Source organism: Caretta caretta, chromosome 2 (genome assembly GCF_965140235.1).
Source record: "Caretta caretta isolate rCarCar2 chromosome 2, rCarCar1.hap1, whole genome shotgun sequence".
NCBI lineage: Eukaryota > Metazoa > Chordata > Testudines > Cheloniidae > Caretta > Caretta caretta.
Genome location: NC_134207.1, coordinates 89,513,551 through 89,528,893, shown reverse-complemented (window position 1 = coordinate 89,528,893; position 15,343 = coordinate 89,513,551). Strand labels below are relative to the sequence as shown.

The window sequence follows — 15,343 nt, the reverse complement described above, 5'->3', positions numbered from 1 at the left end:
TCGCTTGCCTGATCCACAGCTCTCTGGGAAGGAAGGAAGGGTGTATCAAGGCAGAGCTGGCACTGGGCATAAGCAGACCAAGCAATTGCTTAGGGCCCTGAGCAGCTCAAAGGGCCCCCTAGTCACTTTTTTATTATAAGAACTTGCTTGTTTTAGGGGTGTGTGTGTGTGTGCGCGCGCACGGGAAATATTGCTGCTTAGGGCCCCTGTTGGGCTATCACTGGCTTAATATCAGGGTATTAAAATAAATTAATGCTTCCATGGAATTCAGACATTGCAGCTATGTAATTTGGTTCCATTTTGTACCAAAGAGTACCTGATACTACAGAAGAAGATATTTTTCTCTAATTTTTTTTTTTTTTTTTTTTTAGTTTTACTGTGTGTATTTGATAACATTTTGTGTATAAGTTTCACTTTCTCCTTTGTATCTAGTTAGTGTCCCACATTCTTTGTAGGGTTCTTTCATATGGAAGAAGGGGAGATAAAACATTTTTTTAAAAAATAATAAATTGTGATTTTTAAAATCACACAAATTGGCAGGTGTAAGGTGTAGTACCTGAAACTACTAGTAATCGTTTTTTGAAACTGACTTGATTTCAGGTTGACTTTATCATGGGGAGTATATTAAAATTGTGGTTGTGCTGGCTGTTACAATACCTTTGCAGATGATGAAACATTGCAATGATCATAAATCAGTTATTTTTAATGAATGTAATTTACTTATCTCTAATTTTTGTCTGCAGGTATGTGCAGCCAATTTTGGAGATATCTGCAGTGTGGTTGGGCAGCAAGCCACTGAAGAAATGCTTGTAAGTCTTTTGTACAGAAGTCAGGTTGTTGAGGTATGGCTGTAGGTGTACATATATTCTCCTCACCCTCTCAACACCTGGCTTACAAATAAACTACCTAAGAGAACTCAAAAGTGGGGAAATGACTAAGTTAAGTTTGCCCGTGCACCTGAACTCTGTCCTTTTAAAGAGTGTATTGCAATACATTTACACCATTACATAACATTATTTATGCAGAACCGTTGCCTCTTTCATCACTCATTTTCTGAACATTTTGTATTTAAATGACTTTCATCAGTTCCGTCTGAAGTACATGGTCCTACAGAATTTTTTTTTTTCACCCCTGCAACCTCGGATACATGTGTAAGATATGGAGTTGTTTGAAAAATAATATGTGATCATGAAATGATCAAATGCTGTTAGGCCTGTGCATATGGGTGTAGAGTTGAGGTTGCCTGCATATCCTCAGCTTGGGCTTTTCCTGAATTTTGAGTGCTAGCACAGCTTGCATGTACATTTAATATAGTTTTTAGTAAGGTTTTTTAAAAAAAAATAAATAAAAATGGAGAGAGAAGGTGGTGGGACAAGAAAGGAACTTACGCTGCAGGACTGAGAGCTCTTCTAGCTTTTAAAAAATTGGCAATAGAGTCATAGAAATGTAGGGTTGGAAGGGACCTCGAGAAGTCATCAAGTCCAACCCCCTGCACCGAGTCAGAACCAAGTAAATTGAAACCATTCCTGACAGGTGTTGGTCCAACCAGTTCTTAAAAACCTCCATTGATGGGGATTCCACAACCACCCCTTGGAAGCTTATTCCAGAGCTTAACCATGCTTATAGTTAGAAATTTTTTCCTAATATCTAACCTAAATCTCCGTTGCTACAGATTAAGCCCATTACTACTTGTCCTACCTTCAGTAGATGTGGAGAACAGTTGATCACGTTCTCTTTATAACAGTCCATAACATATTTAAATAGCATGTGTGCATCTCACAATCTGAAACTAGTAGGGTAGACACCATCGGGTTACCTTGTCTCCTCTAAGAGGCTGATAGGAATGTAGAGTGGGGCTCCATCTTGAGCACTTTTACGAATTGTGAAGGAGCTCTATTTAGCCCCTTGGTAATTTGTGCTATCTGCTTACGTTTTTCATGGTACAATTCAGATTTTGTTCCCAACTATTTCAGCTGCTGAGCTTTAAAAAAGAAAAGTCAGGAATCTCTTTTCATGATGGAAGGAGTGTTTGTTTTCCACTCTTCTGGTACTTCAAAAACAGTTGAATGACTTCTGTTGAAATTTTATTTTTTTACAAACCACTTTTTAGTCAGAAAGTCTGGAAAATTTCAACACAAAAGGAGACTGCTTGAGCAACTGAAAATAGGGTTGTGATGAAAACTGTAGTGCTATCTTGATAGAAGTCACTGCTGGTCTTGCTGCAATACCACAGACAGTGATAATCATGTGATGAACTTTATGCTGTGATTGCCTCATCTGCACCTTGCCCACTAATCCATTTCTGCTGGGATTACTTCAAAAATTCCAAAGATCTAAGAAAGTTCAGTCATCAATTTTTATAAAACCAGTTTCCATAAAACTATTTTGTCTTTGAGTAGTGTCCCTCTGGGTGCTCCACTTCCGGTTGATCAGAGATTTTTCAGGAGCAGTGCCCATTTGGCCCGTGTACACGTTCCGGACAACCTCGTACCCCATACTGAGGGTATGTAGAGCTGTTCAAGTGAACTGCCCACAGTGCCTTCCCAACCACACAAGGGCTTGATTTGGCATGTTTTTTTGTGCCTGTTTCAGCTTTGCTGTAGCTTAGTCTTGAGTTCTTAGTTCTAGGTTTAGTTTAGTTAGTTCCCTTATTTATTTTGTAATCATACCTTTTTAGTTAGTTTGGGGTTTTTCTGTTTAATACCGCCTTTTTCTCCCTTTTCCTTTTGAGGGATTTGCCTTGCGGGGTCATCAGTGACCCGGTATGCCAGGATTCAGGTGTTCCTGTGCCTGCCAGGAATCTATCCCAGTTAGCAAAGGACATTCCTGGTGTAAATGCTGTCTAGGAGACGCATGCCTTCCAGACAAGTGCAAGATCTGCTCAGCTTTTAAAAGCAGATCTCGAAAAAACCACAAGATTAAACTTTGGCTCCTCATGATGGAATTCTCCCGAAAACCTGCCTCAGATCCGGGTTCAGATACCCCACATACATCAGCCTCCAAGTGAGCACAGTGCCCCTTCAACCTCCATGCCCTGCTTGTCTAGGTCTTTGCAAGATAAGAACACAGAGGATACCAGTAAAGCTCCTAAGAAGAGGAGTTCTGGCTCTCCTCACAGAGAGCCTACATTTAAAAAAAAAGCCTCTGTCACTGTCAAGATTGACCATTTTGGAGACTTCATGTCCCATGCTGAGGCGCCAGTCTTCCACAGTATCTGGAGTTCATTGAAGACCTCAAGCTCCTTAAAGACCTTCTGTAGCAAGCATACCTTGGTACCAGAGTCATCTGCCGTAGCGTCCCAAAGAAGCAGTTCCAGCCGCCCCTGCCCCAAGGCCTTGGCAGCCTCATCAGGGGTCTGGAAAGAGACACAAGTTTAAATCATTGCTGCCATTCCTTCTTCTGTGCAGCCCAGTTCAGCAAAGCATCCTGTAGGGCAGAAGTGCTCATTTTGAAGGTGCATGCAAGAGCGATGCCCAAGTCAATTCCCTGGATCCACCTTGTTCCTTCCTCGACCAACTTCATCCCTATCATTCAGCCTGGTCGCGGGTCACCTAGGACTGCTGGGTGCTGGACATAGTATCTCAGGGGCTAGACCCTGCCGTTCCCTCCCATCCCCTCTCTTTCCCATCCCTCTTCTGGGACCCTTTCCACCAGCAACTCCTCGTTTAAGAGATCGAGAATCTCCTGCGCCTGGGGGCGGTGGAGGAGGTCCCTTGAGACATGAAAGGAAAGGGGTTCTATTCCCAGTACTTCCTAATTCCGAAAGCAAAAGGGGGTCTCAGACCCATTCTGGACCTGCATTGCCTCAACACGTCTCTCAGTTTTGAATGATCTCTCTGGCCTCCATCATCCCCTCCCTGGAACTGGGAGACTGGTACACCACCCTCAATTTAAAGGATGCTTATTTCCATATTCCAAGGTCAGACATTCCCTCCGTTTCATAGTGGGCAGACGTCACTTTCAATTCACGGCGCTGCCCTTTGGCCTCTCATTGGCCCCACAGGTGTTCACAAAATGTATGGTGCCAGTGGTTGCTTAGCTGAGATGTCAAGGGGTCCAGGTCTTCCTGTATTTTGACAACTGGCTTATCAAGGGCCGGTCTCGGGAACTTGTGCAGAGGAGCCTCGATCTGATGCTTTCCACCTGCTGCGAAGTGGGTCTGTTAATAATAGGGGCATGGCTCAACTCCACGCAAGCCAGAGCCTTCCTTCCAGCAGCATGTTTTCAGGCCATGTCAGACCTGATCTCCCATATGAAGAACCACCCGCTCACCACGGCTCTCACCTGCGTGCAGTTGTTGGGCTACATGGCTGCATGCACATAAGTGGTCAGTCATGCCAGGCTCCATCTCCGGCTGCGGCAAGAACCCTGGGTAGGTAGTTGAACCCTGGGTTGGTGTTGGAGGAAGGTGCCTTCATGGCTATGGCTCCATCACTGACCCTGGTCTCTGATGCTTCAGACCTGGGATGGGGAACCCACCTGGGCGAGCTCAGTACCCAGGGCTGCTGGTTGTGGGACAGTCTGGTCCTCCATATCAATGTTAGGGAGTTCAATGTGGTTTGCTTGGCTTATCAGGCTTTTTTGCCCCACCTGAAGGGCAAGGTGGTACAGGTCCTGGCAGACAATACGGCTACAGTGTATTACATCAACTGACACAGCGGAGCCGGTTCATTGGCCCTTTGCCAAGAAGCTCTCCGCCTTTGGGACTTTTGTGTGCGGCATGCCATTCATCTGGTAGCCGCTCACCTACCCAGGACCAGGAACATATTAACAGATCGCATCAGCAGTACCATCTCATCTTGCCATGAGTGGTCGCTCCACCCAGAGGCGGTCAGTGTAATCTTCTGGAAGTGGGGGATTCCCTAGGTGGATCTGTTCGCATCCAGGCAGAACAGGAAATGCCACGTATTTTGTTCAATCTGGGGGATGGACGGGGGTTCCCTGTCAGATGCATTTCTCCTCCTGTGGTCGGGGGCTCTGATGTACACCTTCCCACCAGTGCCGTTGATTCACAGAGTCCTAGTGAAGATCAAACAGGATAGGGCAAAGTTTATCCTAATAGCCTCGCCAGTACTGGTTCGGCATGCTATTGGATCTTTCGGTAGCTGCCCCACTGCAGCTACCCCTCTAGCCAGATCTGCTGTCCCAGAGCCATGGCAGTCTTCTGCACCCAAACCTGGCGGCATTGCACTTGACAGCTGAATGTGGACGAATGGGAATGCTCGGCCTGGGTTGGGTAGCAGAAAACCGTCCATCAGAGCGACTGACTTGGCCAAGTGGAAAAGGTTCACGTGCTGGGCCTTGGAATGACATGCCTGGGCTGAGAAGGCCTCACTGCAGGAGACCCTGGATTATTTGCTGCACCTCAAACTCCAAGGTTTGTCTCTGTCATTGATCAAGGTCCTACTGGCCGCTATCTTGGCTCTCCACGCTCCATTCCAAAGCAGGTTGATCTTTGCTCACGACATGACGGGCCAGTTTTTGAAAGGTCTGGAGCGTCTCTACCTGCATGTCTGGGATCCTGTCCCTCCCTGGGACATCTCGTGTTGTCAAGGTTCCTGGGGTCTCCTGGCTTCCTGCTCTCTCCTGCTTCTTTCTCGGATGGTTTTGTTCCTGGTTGCAATAACATCAGCCTGTATGGTGTTCGAGATCAGGAGGCTTACTTCAGAACCGCCCTACAAGGTCTCCTACAAGGATAAGGTGCAGCTGCAGCTGCACCCAGTGTTTCTGCCCAAGGTTGTTTCCTAGTTTCATACTGGCCAGGACATACACTTACCTGTCTTCTTTCCAAAGCCTCATACATCAGAGGAGGAACGCAGGCTGCACTTGCTGGATGTCAGAAGGGCGCTGGCCTTCTACGTAGATAGAACAAGGTTGTTCCGTAAGTCAACGCAGTTGTTCGTTGTGATGGCAGACAGAATGAAAGGTCGCCCAATGTCTGTGTGTAGTGGGGTGGTTACTCGCTCCTGCCCGGTGGGGTTTAAAAGCCAGCCCTGGCGGAGAGCCAGGGCTGAGGGCAAGAGAAGCTAGGCTGATTGGGGAAATGGCCACAGCTGGGCCATGGCCCAATCAGGCTGCAGCTGGGCCTATAAAGGGGCTGCTAGGCTGAAGCTTAGAGTCTCTCTCTGCGTTCAGAGAGGGAAGGGCCTGGCTGCAGGGACCGGAGGGAGTACCTAGAGTGGAGCAGGGCTGAGTGGGAAAGGCCAGGGGAGCAGGGGAGCTCCGACCTGGAAACCCCCAGGCTGCGAGGCCTAGATTTGGGCCTCTTAGGTACTGGGGTTGCAAGGGGCAACCTATGGGTAGACAGAGGCAGCAGGTCCAAATCCCCTCGCCTGTGATGAGTAGCTGATACACTGCAGTCTGCCCTGTGGAGCAGGGCTAAGCGATAACTGGTAGTAGCCAAGACTGAGGCGAGGTGGAGGTAGTGGGTGGGAGTTCCCAAGGGGGGGGAGACCCTCAGGGATTGTTGGGGTTTACTGCCCAGGGGCAGCACCAGGTCCTGGGAGGGACTGGGGCCGGCGGTAAGGCAGATCATCAAGACGGCAGAGGGCGCTCCAGAGGCTGACGAGCTAATTCCCAAGGACAACCAGCAGGAGGCGCTGTTGGGTGAGTCCGGCTCTATTACACTGCACAAAGGATTTCGTCCTGGATCACGGCCTGCATCCGCTACTGCTATGAGCTGGCAGAAGTGCCTCCACCAGGAATCCTGACAGCACACTCGACAAGGGTGCAAGCGTTGTCATTGGCCTTCCTGGCGCAGGTGCCAATCCAGGAGATCTGTAGGGCCGCTGCCTGGTCTTCTGTCCACACGTTTACATCTCATTATGCACTTACCCAGCAAACTCGAGACGATGCTGGCTTTGGCAGAGCAGTCTGCAATCGGCATGACCGTGAACTCCAAGTCCACCACCATGGACACTGCTTGTGAGTCATCTAGAATGGAATTGACATGAGCAAGCACTCAAAGAAGAAAAAACAGTTACCTACCTTTTCATAACTGTTGTTCTTTGAGATGTGTTGCTCATGTCCATTCCCATTACCCGCCTTCCTGCCCTTCTGTCGGAGTTGCCGGTAAGAAGGAACTGAGAGGGCGTAGGGCTGGCGGTGCCTGATACACCGACGCATGAGCGCAGCACTCAAGGGGGCACCACATCCAACCCTACGGATACTGCTAAGGCAAAAATCTCCGACGACCGCGCACGTGGGCGCGTGCACCCCTAGAATGGAATGGACATGAGCATGGTTCAGATCTTGAAGAGCAACTGTTACGAAGAAGTAGGTAACCATTTTTTCTCTCTGAACATCGGGAACAGTTCCAGACTATTAGAGCAGAGGGTTAGTTCTTAGCAAGGATATCATTGTAAGCCTCCCTAGATGGAGCACACATGGCAGTTTGTTGCATCTCTGCTGCTATCGTCATCCATCAAGAATCTTGGCTGCAACTGTTGGGATTTCCTAGGGAGGTCCAAAGTACCAGAGAAGACCTTTCTTTTCGTGGATTGAAACTTTTCAGTGTATCCACTGGTGAATCCTTGCACACCTTGAAAGATTCCAGGGCCACACTCGGGTCTCTTGATATATGTAAACCTGCAAGTAAAAGAAAATTTAGTAGGTATGAAATGGCAGAGCGGTCCCATCCAGTCCAATTCTCTGGCTTTCATAGACCTGCCAAACCACTTGAAGGAGACCTTCCACCACGACCACTGCCACCACACAGGCCGCCACCTCATTGAAATGTCAATTTTGAGGGTTTGGTTGAGGGTCCAGAATGCCTCCACCTCAGGGATCTTCAGCTGTACTACACTACTCACCCTCTTCCCTTGGGAGACACTCTTTCCCATTTTTGAAGTGCATGGGAGAAAATTGCATTTGATAAATAAGTTTTGGAGGTTATAACATTTGGTTACTCCATCCATTTCATCCGCATCCTACCCCTCACCCCATCCACTCAGGGACTCTTCTCACAAACATTTGCTGAGATAGGAAATCATCTCCATTCTATCTAGTGGGGCCATAGACCCAGTTCTAGTTCAGCACAAATGGAAGGGATTTTATTCCAAGTAATGTAGTGGTTGGTTCAAAAAAGAACGGAGACCAAAATTATATTTCAGAGTTCTGAATACCTTCATGAAACACAGAAATTCAGGATGGCAACTCTCTTTGCTGTAATTCCATCATCAGGTTCTGGGAATTGGTTTGTGGCCCTCTACCTTCAGGATGCATACTTTCATGTCTCCATTCACTCCCTTGCAAGAGGTTTTTTCATTTCAGAGTTGGCCAGGATCACATCCAATATCAAGTGCTCCCCTTTGTACTGTCATCTGCTCCAAGATTTTTCTCCAAAGTCCTGGCGGTAGTAGCTGCTCGCTTTCATCTGTGGAGAATAATAGTCTTCCCCTACCTTGACGATTGGCTCTTCAAGGGCCAACCATATATTGAAGTCTTCTCTGCAGTACAGACAGCCGTGAGCCTATTCTACAATTAAGGATTTCAACTCAACATCAAAAAATCCATTTGACTCCAGTTCAATAGGTAAACTTCATAGGAGCTTCTCTGGATGCCCTAGCGTCCAGAGCTTACCTTCTTGCACACAAATTTATTACACTGACAAGCCTTGTTGTCAAGATACAAATAAGCCCCCAGTCAATGGCAAGAAATTGCCTTCAACTTGTTGGTGATATGGCAGCTTGTAATTTTGTAACACAACATGCCACAACAACTTCACTGGTTCCAGGGGTGGCTCAGAACAGTCTGTATCCCAATCAAGCTGGTGCCTGTCCATCAGGCGCTAGACTTGCTCAGTAGGTGGAAGAACCCATTCAGAGTCTGTACTGGAGTTCCTTTCACCCACCCTCTTCTACTATCACCATAACTTTTAGATGCATCACTTGTGCAAAGGGACAAACACCTGGGGGGGACACTGTCCAAGGCAGATAGTTGCCTCAAGAGTGTCTCCTACAGATCAACCTCCTAGAATTACAAGCAGTCTGGAACATCTGTATCCACTTCCTTTCCTTAATCAGGGGCCAGTCCATCAAAGTCATGACAGATAATATAATCTGTACATTCTATATAAATTGTCAGTGAGGGATGATTGTGCTGAAGCAATAAAGCTGTGGAACTGGTTTATAGCCAATCACACCCTCATTTCAGCCTCTTATCTTCCAGGCATTGCAAAACACCATGGCTGATGATCTGAGCAGATGTTTCTTCCAAGATTACGAGTGGGAACTGGACTCTTGGATTCTCAGTTTTTTTCCAGGTTTCTGAAAGTAGACCTCTTTGCAACGCCTGCCAACAGAAAGTGCAAGAAAATTGTGCTTGAGAGGACTGGGTTATCAATCCTTGGGAACACCTTTCTCATTCCTTGCAGGAGAGGTATTCTCTATCTCTTCTAACATCGTTGATTCTGAGGGTGTTAAACAAGACAAAGATGGAGTCATTCTAATTTCACCAACTTGGCTGAGGCAGGTCTGGCACACTTACCTGATTTACTTTGCCTCCTGTCCAGCATTGAAACTTCCAACCACTTCCCATCTGCTGTCTCAGAACGCTGGTTGGACTCTCCATTCCAACCTGGCCATCCTCTGACTCAACGCTTGATTCTCAGAGAGAGAGAGATTTCCTGTTTGACAGGTCCTATTGAACAGCAGAAAGATCTCTACTAGAGATAATTACTTTCAACAATGGAAGAAATTTTACCATTGGTGTATCCAGCAACTCTTGATCTCTTCATTCTTCTCTTTCCACTGTTCTTGATTACTGATTGGATTTAAAGAAGTCAGGTCTTTCTGATGAGTTCTATCAGAGTTCATTTGTCAGCTTTTGTTGCCTTTTAGTCCCCAGGGGTTTTCAGTCTTTGCTCATCCCACAACAGCAAGATTCATGAGGTGATTGCTTAAACTTTTTCCCCATATCAGAGAGCCTGTGTCCGTATGGGATTTGAACTTGATCCTTAATTGTCTTCTGAAACTTCCTTTTCAGCCACTAGCTGTGTTCTCTGCTGAACTTATCTATGAGAATGGCATATTAGTGGCCATCACTTTTGCTTGCAGAGTCAGAAAATTAGGCGTAATGATGGCTGATCCCTCTCCATCCCATCTTATTTTTTTTTTCAAGGATAAGGTACCATTACGCCCACATTCTAAAATATCCCCCAATTTCCACATTAACTAAATTCTTGATCTTTCTGTGTTTTGTCCCAAAGCCACATTAGACTAGTGAAGAAGTTGCCTTGCATACCTTGGATGTTAGAAGGGAGTAGCCTTCTATTTGGACAGATCAGACCATTTAGAAAGTCTACAAGACTCTTTCAGTTGCAGACAGAACTAAAGGATTCACAATCTCCACCCAAAGATTTTCAAAGTGGGTTTCCAGTTGTGCTCCTGTTTGTTACCAGGCTGCTAATGTTCAGCCCCCTTTGAGAATAAAAGCCCATTCTACGAGATCCCAAACTAGCTCCATAGTACTATTAAAAATGTATCAATTGCTGAAATTTGCCAAATGGCAACCTGGGTATCAGTGAACACTTTTTCCAAACACAATATCCTGATATATGCCTCTAGATCAGAAGCTGCTATTGGCACAATAGTCCTTTCTTTATTGTTGGATCCAGCTCCAAAGCTCTCTCCTCCTCCAAGGGATACTCTTGGATGCCTGAAGTGATACTACCGATAAGGACACTACTCGAAGAAGTAGTCATTACTCACATTGTGCAATAATCAGAGTTCTTTGAGAGGTGTCTCTCTAGTTGTGCTCCACTACCCACCCTCCTTCCCCTCTACTTCAGAGCTTTGTCTCGCGGGGACCTTGTGGTAGAGAAGGAACTGAGAGTGGTTTGCTCATGCAGCTCCATATATCCTTAGTATAGGGCATGAGGGTGTCTGGAGTGTATTTGCAGGCCAAACGGGCAGTATTACTGAAAATCTCTGATCAAAGGCACAGGTGCCGCTGAAGTGGAGCACCCATAGGGGAACGCATCTCCAAGATCTCCAGTTACTGCATGAGGTGAGTAACCTCTCCTTTCCTTGCACCAAATGTGGAATTTTTCACCGAAGAACCAGAATGGGCAGTGTTCTGTTGATAGGCAGTGACAGGTTTAAAGTCTGATGTTCACAACCTATAAGAGCTAGCAATGGGAGTTTTATATCATTATAAAGGAGAGATTCTCCATTTTCTGAAGAAGCTCATCATTTGCTTTTAATTGGGAATCTTCTCTTTCCAATGGCTATAGTAATCTTAAATGTTTTCTGACAATAGTAGGTAAAGTTGTCAGACACAAGTGTGATTGTGTCCCTTTAATATTACCTTTTTCAAAAGGAATTGCATAATGAAGAGTTTGTCTTTTGAAATGCTTTTTTAGTTTATGGACAGAGTTATTTGTATATAGGAGAAAGACAGTGGTAAGAGAGAATTAAAGGAAATACTTAGCCGTCAAAAAGAGTGTTTTGTATCCAGGTGCGAACTTTGATGTCCATCCTTCAGATGTAATTTGAGGAGATCTAATTAAGAGGATAGTAGAAATGGCATGCCCTTTTGCTTTGCAAAACCTATATAAACAGATCCTGTTGTGAGCAGCAGGACAAAGAATCTTAACAAGGGAAGTAGTGAAGTAAAGGAGCATAAATTGGAACAAGTAACCCCTATTAAAGCTTGCATAAATGTTTATTTACTGTGTTTTATATAGCTACCAAGGTTTTTCCAGCTCTGTTCTGATAATGTTTGGGGAGTTCGGAAGGCTTGTGCAGAATGCTTCATGGCAGTTTCATGTGCAACATCCCAGGAGGTCCGGCGGACAAAACTGTCAACGCTTTTTATCAATCTGATCAGTGACCCGTCACGATGGGTAAGAGTTTTGTTTTATTTATCAAATAACTATTTTTCTGTTCGCTTTTTCTTTGATACCCCATGTTAATTTTTTAGAGATAAATATCTTCTTCATGTGCATGATTTTGTCAAGTAATTATGTATAATGGTGGTTTTGCTGACTGGAGGAATGCTGTTCTACATTATTCTGGTAAAATGTACTGGACCCTTCCATTGAGAAAAGGTATGTGGAGTTGCAGGCTTCCCTGCTATTCAGTGTTGCCAAAAGTCTGCTTATCACGAGGAATATCAGAAAATTGCAGATGTAATTAAATTGAATATATTGAGATTTTTTTCTCCGTACTTCACATTCTCTCCTCTCCCCCCTTGAAAATCCATCCTTCAAATCTGTGTTAGGGTTGTCAACAGGGGGCTCCTTCTCAGAGCCAAAAGGAAGCCTTAGTGCCCCGGAGCACCAGCTCTTTGGCTCTGAGAAGGCATGTGAGCCATAATCAGGTACAATGAAAGAAGTAATAGAAATGGAGGTGAGAGAGGCTCACCAGAAGTAAATGGAATTCAAGCCTGTGGTTCTTATTGAATCAACTTAAATTCCTGACAGTGTAAAATATGGTGTTTCCACTAAACCAGCTTTACAGTCGCTTGGATCCTCCACTTGGTTGGCGTTCAGACTTACTCACTTTAAACATTGAAATAGTGTGGGAGGGTGAAGCATGCTGTCAACCACAGTCAATGTGAAGATGTATATAATGGTCTGTGAATTGACCACTTTGTCTGCCTCCTCTATTTCATGTCTCACCCCAATCTTCCCCTGCTCAAGGCTTTTTGCCTGGCACTTTCCCATATCCAGCTTGTTGGCACTGTTCCCAGATGCAAGTCTCTCCTGTCACTTTCCCCAGTGCCCTTACAACTCTTCCCATTCCTAACAGCTGGTGGTGTATTTATACAACAGCTGTATTTAAATTATTTTCTCTGGAACCCATTACTCTAGGTCCGCCAAGCTGCCTTTCAGTCCCTGGGGCCTTTCATATCAACTTTTGCTAACCCATCCAGCAGTGGTCATTTTTTTAAAGAAGAAGAAAGTAAGAACACAGAGGATCATAGATCTGCAGAGGAAGATAGGTATGAATTTTCTTGGTTTTGTAGTTTTCATTTGCATATAGATATTGCTGCTTAGGAGACTTTAATTTTTCTTTTAATTTGATACCCACATTGTTAGTGAAGACACCAGAACTTTTGCCAAAAATTGGCCAATGGAACCCTCTTTAGCTAAGTTGTTGTTCAGTTATTTAGGGTACTTCACTTAGGTCAGCTATCCAGTAAGTAAAACTAATTCTATAAATACTAAAATAAGAACGTGACTATAAACTTTCATAAGTGTCTAAATTTATAACCAGTATGTTGGGTTTTTTTAAAACTTATGCCTATTTTCTTTGACACCCAACAGTGAAAAGATCAGGGATACAGAAGATGTCACAACAGAGGATGTACATAGCAGGACAGAGAAGCCGCCTTCAGATGCTGATTTTAGTGATTTTACAATAAAACTTGAAAACACCATGGAAGACCATAACCCTGTGCCAAGTAATTCTCAGAGTGAAACTGATTACCAGACTGAGACATTCTTATGTTGCACTTTGTCTTCAGAATCTTGTGGGGAAATAGCTGATGAGAATGATCAAAGTTCTAACTTCTGTAGTATAGCAACACTGCAGGAATCTGGGTTGAGGTCCCAGGAAACCTCCCTCTCAGAACAGGAATTGTACAACTCTTTCCATTTCTGGAGGACTCCGCTTCCTGAAATAGATATTGATTTAGAGCTTCAGCAAACTGATCAGATAATGTCCAACCCAGAAATTCGGGAAGGAACAAAAGACGTGACGGTACCAGTGTTTTCAAACATTACTATGGCCACGAGGAAGGAGCTGGAAGAAATGATAGAAAATCTGGAGCCTCATGTTGATGATCCAGATGTTAAAGGTATAGTGAAGATATTTGTGTATAGTTAGTGTCTGGAAATGTTTTTGTGTAATAATTAATGTTTTGCTGTGGAGGTTTTCATTTTTAACCTTTTGAATGAAGCTTTTTAAAAAAATTCAGAAGAATTAATGCTTTTGGAGTTTAACAAAATTGGTTCTAGCTGTTTTAATTTAACTGTGAAAAAGGATGACAAACCAAAACATTCTTATTTTTGAAAAGCAGCCTCTGATTGTACAGATGCAGTTCTGCTCCCATTGTTTATTGCGAGTGCATAACTGCAGGTACAATAATTGCACCTGTAATTCTTAGTACTTGGATATCTAACTACTTGATTTGTCAATATAATCAGGCTGTCACCTGAGTGCTGCGAATCATTGTGCTCAGTGTTGCATATGCAGTTGTTATGTGCAAAATAGGAAGCCAGATTGAGGCCCTTTTGAAAAATCAAGGCCTGAATGTAACAATGTTTTCACCTTCTGAACAATCAAGTTTATTTTTTAAGGAAATAGCCTTACGGTATCCATGTTTCCAGAACCTCTTCTATAGCAACTTTCATTGCCTGCTGATCTGCGCCAGGATTATGGTCAGGGCAAGGTTAGAAGTGACCCAAATCCTGTCCAACTCTTAAATGCACACACATCTTGTGAGATTGAAGTGTAATGAATGTGCTGTCCCCTACCTTCTTTTTAATAATCTGCTGCCCTTTATGTGGCTTCACAGATTTGTTGGGATTGCTGCAATGCAGAAGTCTTAAAGCATGCCAAATTCAAAAAGGGCAGCAGCAAATCTGGCACTGTGGCTTGGAAAGTGGCCATGGAGATTGGAGTATTCTTGATCAAAAGAATCCTGTAGGCTAGAAGAGCACACTCTTAAAGGAGGGAAGAAAAGAGGGGTGGGAAACGCCTGTCAGAATAAGCAGCCATGCTTGGATGCTTTCCTGAAACTTTGGTTTTTCTCCTATCACTAATTACACAGGATACACACTGATAGCCTAACTTTAATTAGACTTGGCCTGTTCCTGTTTAATCTACTGTAAAATCAGCAGATGAAAATGTTCTGCTTTGAGAAAACTCTAGCCCATTGCTCTGTAAGGGGTGGATGAGAAGGATGGGGTCTAGAAAAATGTACTAGTTCAGTTACTGGTGAGAAGCACATTATTTAAACTTCTCTCTTAATAAGCACATTAGCCAGTGCTGTTTAGGTTTGACTCTAGAGACTTGTTCTACACAGCTACAAAATGTATATTAAACTGTTTCATGAGGATCTACCTAGCTAATGCATTTGTATACTCAGAGGTGCTCGGTATTACAAGATTGTTTCTGAATCTGTGCTTTGAAGTTGGCTGGTCTCATTCCAGAGCAATTGTCTTGCTGCACTTTAGGATGGTTTCAGTGTAAAGAAGCTCACAGGTGCAGTTCTGTGTGTGTGTCTGTCTGTCTGATCCAAGAAAACTACATGAAAGGAAATCTAAAGATGCAAAATCCAAATACTCAGAAGTTAGGAAATGCCTGAACTAGGGTGCCTGTGCAGTAACAGTTTG

General features: G+C 44.4%; 1 protein-coding gene across 4 annotated transcripts in view; it reads left to right on the top strand.

Annotated features, from left to right (window-relative positions):
- PPP4R1 (protein phosphatase 4 regulatory subunit 1) overlaps positions 1-15,343 on the top strand; it is a 95,138-nt gene that overhangs the window by 61,379 nt on the left and 18,416 nt on the right. For all 4 annotated transcript variants that reach the window (XM_075125314.1, XM_048840254.2, XM_048840253.2 and 1 more), the window contains 4 exons: positions 744-809; positions 11,687-11,845; positions 12,815-12,945; positions 13,271-13,803. In XM_075125314.1, coding sequence (XP_074981415.1) covers positions 744-809; positions 11,687-11,845; positions 12,815-12,945; positions 13,271-13,803 — 889 coding nt within the window. The remainder of the gene's footprint in view (positions 1-743; positions 810-11,686; positions 11,846-12,814; positions 12,946-13,270; positions 13,804-15,343) is intronic.